We start from the raw sequence: 7,915 nt of genomic DNA on the forward strand, positions 1-7,915 counted from the left end.
ATTCTGCATCACTCATTTTTAATACACCTTTATCACCTACATAACTCATTTAGCTGTAACTGCACAAAGGAAGATACATATTGTTTAGAAGTATGCACTACTAAGCCAATCAAGGTATCTTTAGACACGAAAAGCACAAATTACATTATTCAGAACTTCATGAAATCCTAAACCACCCATCATCTTGGTTCCCATCCGAGCTGCCAGCTGGTACATCAGAGGCAAAAACTTGTATGAAGGGATCTTCTCTGCATTTTTCTGTAGTAGAGAAAATTCAGTTAGAAAGCTGTACTAAACACCACAAAAAATTGTAATCATAAAATACCAGGTAAGGGCTAGCAATTTTGCCTTTTTTTTTTTTTTTAAACTGAGAGTAATCATTGCTGTGTGATCAAATGGAAAGTCCAGTGAGTATCACATCATCCTGGTCCATGTCTCCTGAATGCTACAAGTCCTTCATAAGAAAACTACTATTTTCTGTTCTATTAGAGCAGAGCTTAGAAAGATTGATTCAGAATTCATTTCTAGATTCTTTGTGGCAAGAGACAATCCTAATTAAAAAAAAATAATAATTAGTTTAAGACAAGAAACAATTGTGTGTTAAAAATATGAGTAAAGGAACACTTCTGTATTTTTCAAAGTTACTTATAACGCAAAGCAAAGAATTAAATTATACAGATCTCTGTTATAAACAGATCATTCAGGTAAGAATTAACACATTTCCTGCATGATCCTAGAAACGATAGAACGAGCCTGAAAATGAGAACTTTACTGGTCCCTGGCTACTGTGTTATAAAGACTATCTGAAAGCACATCCTTTCACCTAAAAGTATATATAATATAAACTAGAATAACGTACTAAAGGATGTTGGAGATGGGTAGTATCCCAGGTATGTAAAGAACAAGGTGACAACAGTGAAAGATCATGAGATATGCTCAATCATACAGACTTGTCAAATTAAACTGCTAAATTAAATTAAGTTAAACTAAAATGCATTGAGAATTACAGCGCTCTCTGATGAAAAACTAACTGATGAGCAATAATGACTGAAAAAAGTGAATTTTGAGGGAAAAGTTAAGGAGATAATAGGAAAGCATACTGCACAGCACTATAATTCATCTTCTAGAAACACGGGAGGAGAAGTAGAAGAAAGATGGATAATTTAATGTCAAAGCATAATAAGAAAAAGCAACAGCAGACATATACCTTCATCATTTCATTGACTCTATCAACTCCGGAATTTTCAAGCCACAAGGAACAGAGTCGGAAGATCCACATGTCATGCTCTTCTCCACTTAGTAAACAGCTGATGTAGTTCTCCACTGCTTTACACAAGAAACGTTTACGATCCTCAGTTAGGGCGTGTATGGCACATTCATCCAGTTCAAGTTCTCGCTGAACCTTCACTGTATATCTATGTGAACAGACATTTTTAAACAACAAATTATCTCTCAATGAACTTACAAGCAAAGCTGTCCCTACTTCTCTTGCTTACTAATTTAACATTTTTTTACTTGTTTTTGTATGTACAAGCACAGTGAAATAAAAAACTGAGAAACCAAATTGTGGGAGCTATTTCTTTGGTGTATGTCCACACAGACCCCCCACTCTAAGTAAATTTTCAGTTAGTGTCTTTTTTCTTTTTTTATGGTTTAATCTCAATACTGGTGTAAATGTGAGTATCCAGTACAGATCACTGTTTAAGAACTTCGGTTTCCAACTGCTGAAGTTCAAATTTTTCTGCAATTGCTCTTACTAAATCTTTAAGAGTTCTGTATTAAGATGAATTCTACATTTTCACCAAATGTGTGATAGATAAAAATCTCCAACATTTATTTTTTACTCTGTAACATTTTCTCTGTCAAATAAACTAAACAGATCCAGGGAATAAATGTGAATTCTGGCCCATGATCATCCATACCGTTGAACTGTTGTAACACTCCTTGGCTTAGTTTTGGCCCATGCTATCTAGCACTCTCCTAGACCATGTTCAGGCACAGTTCAGAAACTATTTGCAATAAGCACTACAGATTTGGCCACTATTTTGTGAAGAGAAGGAAAAATTGAGCTGTAGAGATGTGACCCATGCTGCACCACTTGCCCAGAGGGACAGAGAATTAGTAAAGATGGAGCCTTTGATGGATCCATAGTAACCATCTCTCCATTTGAACGCTCACCTATTTGTCTGAACTCTGCACTCCCTTATGAGGCCAACCTCCTCCTTGGCCTTCTTCAGTAATGCCTGCTTATTTTCAAACTCTGAGGATTTCATGTAATTCTCAATTTGCTGGTACTGATTATCTGAGAAACGAGCCAAAGACAGGAAAGCCTTCATCTTTCCTTTCTTCAGCTCATCACTGCTGTCTCCACTGTGGCTTGCAGCAATTTCCACAGCCTAAAAGGGAAGTTACAATAATGATGGTAAGACTGATAATCATATTAATAGTGCTGCATAATACTTGATTAAACTCTATTATCACAGAAAAACAGAATGGTTGAGGTTGGAAGGGACCTCTGGAAGTCACCTTGTCCAACCCTCCCCCTCAAGCAGGGTCATCTGCTCGAACAGGTTATTTAATGTTGCCTACGATGGAACATATATGCATACAAAATAAAACCTACCAGGCTGAATATTCTTCTCCTAAGTGAATTTGATCCTTAAGGAGTGTTTCAGTACAAACAGTCAAAAAGATTATCCTGTATGAAACAGCTTTAATAACCATACAGGAGTCTCCTACAGCTATCTTTTAGAGTAACTAAGCATGAAGTTTTACAATAGTTTTACACCCTTATATCATAAGATGGCGAGAAAAAAATAGAAGACAGTCCAAAAAGTGCCAAAAAGAGAAGGAAATTGTATGTGAAAGTTTAATCATCAGAGTGAAGAAACTGTGTAGAGAGTTAACAGAGAAAAGCAACTATGTAGAGTTTCACAAATTGGGATGAAATAAAGACATGCAGAGTAGGAAAGTATTAATAAAAATGTTTCTACTACTAAGAGTTTAGAAAAAATTACAGTACTTTGAAACACTAGTACAAGACTTTCCAGCACCTGGAAAGAGACTGTTGCGAATACAATCCCCATACTGAAAACATGTTAAGTGAATGATCTGTCCTGAGAAGGAGAGGATGGGGTGAAACAGGAAAGGGAAACAGGACTAGCAGTCATTATCACTGAACTTTTAAGCCAATATTACACAGAAGTTTCACTATGAATTCTTTAAAGCCATATTCTGAATATTTTATAAGATTACAATTTTATACAATGCTATGTGAAATGATAACATTTTTATAAGAATCCATATTTTCAATCCACAAAAATAAAGGCTGCATTGTAAAATTTACTTGACATTTTAACAACATATTTTAGCACAGCATCATCTCAAAGACTGCACATTTCAAAGACTGGATGCACCTTTTCTAAGTATTTCTGCATGATGACTGTAGGGTTTTCCAAGCATGTTTCTGCTAACCAGGTTCCGCATAGCCTCAGACACTCTGTATACACCAATTTCAGATGAGGATCATTCTCAACCTTTCAGAAAGCAAGTTTTGGGGAAAAAAGAAAAAAGAGGAAGGCACCAAATAAAAATACTTTTTACATATGAGGTAGGCAATTTATAAAGCTTTTAAACCCTGAATATAATTCAGTCACTTGGGCCTATTACATGTAATGTATCTACAGAGTCATTTACCATCCACATCTACAGTAGTCAATAACCTTATATCACATTCACATTCTATAGAAAAGAAGAGCACATATTTTTAAATACCTAACAGTTTGAACAATGAAAAACAGAATAAACCAATGACAAAATGTAATAAAAATTACATAAATTCACAGCATGTTTCCAGAATTGTATTTTCTGACATCCCCATTTAGTCTGAAGTACCATAGTACACTCTGTAGGAAACATTCAGGAATTGCAATAACTATGTGTGATCATTAAATTTTTCAGACAGACCTCTACATGGAAACTTGGTTAAAAGTGCTCTGAGAAGATGATGGAGCAGGTTTCCAAAGGACTTGCCTCCAGACTGGAAGCTCAGCTTTAACTGTATAGTAGGACAAGTTTCCAAAATACTTTTAGTATAGGGTACATATTAAAGACCACCTGATCAAGATGGCAACGTTGACTGTGAAATACTGAAGGATATCATAGGCTGTGAAAACACAAAACCTCCTTTCGTGGACAGGGTAAATGTAACACTGGAAGGTGAGAGAACAACTGAATTTTTGGAGGCCATCACCAACTGATTCATGGAGTAATCATGAAAATCAAAAGGGAAGCAGCAACTCTTGATTTTGCTCTGACATGTACAGAGAACTTCACCCAAAATTTTCCAGCTTTTCTGAAATGTGATATTCCTTAATAATGTATATGGATTCAAAGCAAATGTTTATTACCCTCCAAAAAATACCCAAAGAGAGCCATCATAGCTAAACACAAGGGTAAGGATGATGAAGGAATTTTTACCACATCAGTACTCAAAATGAAGTTTTGTCAAAGTGAAAAAGAAAATTTATTTAAAAAAAAAAGTCATAAAATATCCTGTCAAATAAAAAAATAAAAACCCACCATCAGGCTGTCCAAAAAACCCAAACAACTTGAAAAAGACTCAACAAATAATAACAAAGCATTTTTTAAGCATATTAGGAGCAGTTAGCCACCAGACAGTCCACTTGATAAAAAGACAAGAGAGTTATAAAACAAATAGCACTCTGAGAAGATAAGCAGAAAATTTAAATTATTTGCATTTGTGTTCACTGTGGAGGAGCTTGAAGAGTCCCACTGCAAAACCTTTCTTTATGAGGGATTCAAAGGTCTGTCTGCTATTGAAATGTCAACAGCAAAGGCTACTGAACAAATGGACAAAATGAAAACTATCAACTCACCAGGATCAGAATGTATTTTTCTGAAAGGTCTACAGCAATTCACAGATTAAATAACTGAACTACTAAAAGAGGTATAAAAGCTATTGCTTAAAACTGCCTTAATATGTAGCAGGTGGCAGATGTGACATCAGTATTTTAACAAGTTCCAGGGAAGCACAGGTCAGTAAGACTCTTATCAGAAGTGGACAAATTAGCAAAAAAACCCCACAAAGAGAACAGATGGATTAATATGAAGAAAAGCCAGAACAGCTTTTGTAAAAGGACATCGTAGAATGACAGAAAAGTCAGGGCTGGAAGGAACCTACAGAGACCATCTGGCTCAACCTTCTGTTGAAAGCAGGGCTTTAGATTAAGTTTTCCAGGACTCTCCTAAACTGAGTCTTGACTATTCATTTCCAGCAAGGGAGATTCCATCACTTCTTTGGGCACACTGTTCACAGTGTTTAGTGGTGAAGAATTTTCTTCTTGTATTATCCAGATGGCACTTGCCTTGAAACAACTTGTGCCATTGCCTCTTGCCCTTTCACTGTGCACCTCTGTGAGCAGAGTTACCTCCATCTTCACTATAACTACCTTTCAGGTATTGGAAGACTGTAACTAGATCCCCCTAAGCCTTCATTTCTTAAGGCTGAAAAAACCCAATCCCTAGAACCTTTATTCCTTTGCCAAGTTCTCCAACCCTCTAATCATTATGGTGGCCCTCTGCTGGACCCTCTCCAATTTTTCAATGTCTCTCTTGAATGGTAGACCAAAACTGGACACGTTATTTCAGGTGTGGGCTAAGAAGTGCCAAATAGAGTAGAATAATCACACTTCTTAATCTACTGGCTACGCTCTTGGTGATGCAGCCCAGGACATGTTTCACCTTCATTGCTACAAGGGCACGCTGTTGTATCATTTTAGCTTGCTGTTCACTGGGACTGCCAGGTCCTTTTTGGCAAAGCTACATCCCAGCCAGTCAGACCCTCCCTGTAATGCTGCTTGAGACTCTTCTATCCCAGGTGAAGGACTTCCCACTGGTCTCATGCAATTCCTATTGGCACAATCTTCCAAATTATTGAGGTCTCTGTGACTGGTGGCTCTTCCTTCCAGAATCTCTCTTTCCAGTTTGCTGTTATCTGCTGATTTGGTGAGGAAATTCAGTGCTGTCATAGAGATCTCAGTCGTAAAAATAGTATCAGACCCCATGACAAACTCTAAGGAACTCTACTTCTGACTGGCTACCAGGCTGCCTTTGAATCATCAACAACCACCCTTTGAGCGCAGCAGTTTAGCCAGTTTTCCATCTATCTTGTGGTCTTATCTATCCAGTCTGTATCTTACCAGCTTGTCAGGAAGGAAATTGTGGGACACTATGTCAAATGCCTTGCTAAAATCAAGGTAGATGACATCCACAGCTTGTCCCATGTCTACTGGGCAAACTGTTTCATCACATAAAACAATCAGGTTGGTCAAGCATGATAGTGCATTTCTGTTGGCTTTTCCCAACCACCTTCTTGGGGGTTGGACTAGATGACCTTTAAAGGTCCCTTCCAACCCAAACTATTCTATGATTCTATGATTCTTTTCCTTCATGTGCATGGCAACAGCTTCCCTAAAGACCCATTCTGTAATTTTCCCAGGGACTGAAATGAGTCTGACTGCTCTGTAGTTTCTGATCTTGCTTTTTGCCCTTTTTGTAGATGGGTGCGATTGTCCTCTTCCAGTCATCAGGAATGGATGATCTCTATGACCTTTCAGAGATGATACAGAAGTGGCTTTGACATGTCAGCCAACTCTCTTAGGATCCTCAGATGTATCCCATTTCCCAACTCAACGGAACTTCTTGAAGAACTCAACAAGCAAAGGAAGATCTGTCTGATTCAGCCTACTCCAACAGATTCCAACAGTCATGTGACATGGTTCTACAAAACGCTTTTGAAGAAACTAAGCCGCAAGAAATAAAATGCATGATTCTTGGATGGATAAAGAACTAAGATAGGCAACAGAAAGAGAAATAAACGGGCCACTTTTTACAGTGGAGTTAGGTCACCAATGAAAAGCCTCCAAAGATCCAGTCATCTGTGCTGTTCAAAAGATATTAATCTTGAGAAGGTGATGAGCAGTGAACACAAAATCTGGTGATGATATTGAGTTATTCAAGGTGATAAAAACAAGGACAGACTGAAGAACTGCAGACAAACAATACAGGACAATAAATGGAATGAAAAAAACCTGGTGAAATTACCAGCAAAATATAAATGTTAAGTGATGCATGAGAGGGGGAAGAAGACTTCTTGTATACAACAGTGGACTGTGAAACAGTTGTTCTTGTTTGGAAGTGTAACTATAAAAAGTTACCTCACTATGGAGAATGGAGATAGGGAACATGTGTTTGGTGTTTTTTCCAAGATCAGAACTAACATCAAATGAAGATAGGGGGTTCAAAACGAACAAAAGGAAGTGGTTTTTAAAACAGTGGGAATTAAGCTGTGAAACTCCTTGTTGCAGGGTTTTCTTGGATATTAAAAGCTTACACAGATTTAAAAAGTGACTGGACAAATTTATGGTTGTCCTGGTTTCGGCTGGGATAGAGTTAATTTCCTTCCTAGTAGCTGGTACAGTGCTGTGTTTTGGATTTAGGATGAGAACAATGTTGATAACACACCAGTGTTTTAGTTGTTGCTAAGTAGTCCTTACACTAGTCAAGGACTTTTCAGCTTCCCATGCTCTACCGACTGAGAAGGCTGCAGGTGCACAAGGAGCTGGGAGGGGGCACAGCCAGGACAGCTGACCCAAACTGGCCAAAGGGACATTCCATACCATGTGACGTCATGCTCAGTACATAAACTGGGGAAAGCTGGCCGGGGGAGCCGCTGCTCGGGGACTGGCTGGGCATCGATCGGCGGGTGGTGAGCAATTGCATTGTGCATCACTTCGTTTGTATATTCTTCTTCTTCTTCTATTATTATTATTTTATTTCAATTATTAAACTGTTTTTATCTCAACCCATGAGTTTTCTCACTTTTACTCTTCCG

General features: G+C 37.9%; 1 protein-coding gene across 1 annotated transcript in view; it reads right to left on the reverse strand.

Moving 5' to 3' along the window:
• ATM (ATM serine/threonine kinase) overlaps window positions 1–7,915 on the reverse strand; it is an 85,796-nt gene that overhangs the window by 15,955 nt on the left and 61,926 nt on the right. The window contains 4 exon segments of the mRNA XM_009335266.1: window positions 145–258; window positions 1,208–1,415; window positions 2,179–2,396; window positions 3,417–3,536. Coding sequence (XP_009333541.1) covers window positions 145–258; window positions 1,208–1,415; window positions 2,179–2,396; window positions 3,417–3,536 — 660 coding nt within the window.

This window comes from Pygoscelis adeliae, unplaced genomic scaffold (genome assembly GCF_000699105.1).
Source record: "Pygoscelis adeliae isolate BGI_AS28 unplaced genomic scaffold, ASM69910v1 Scaffold142, whole genome shotgun sequence".
Classification (NCBI taxonomy): domain Eukaryota; kingdom Metazoa; phylum Chordata; class Aves; order Sphenisciformes; family Spheniscidae; genus Pygoscelis; species Pygoscelis adeliae.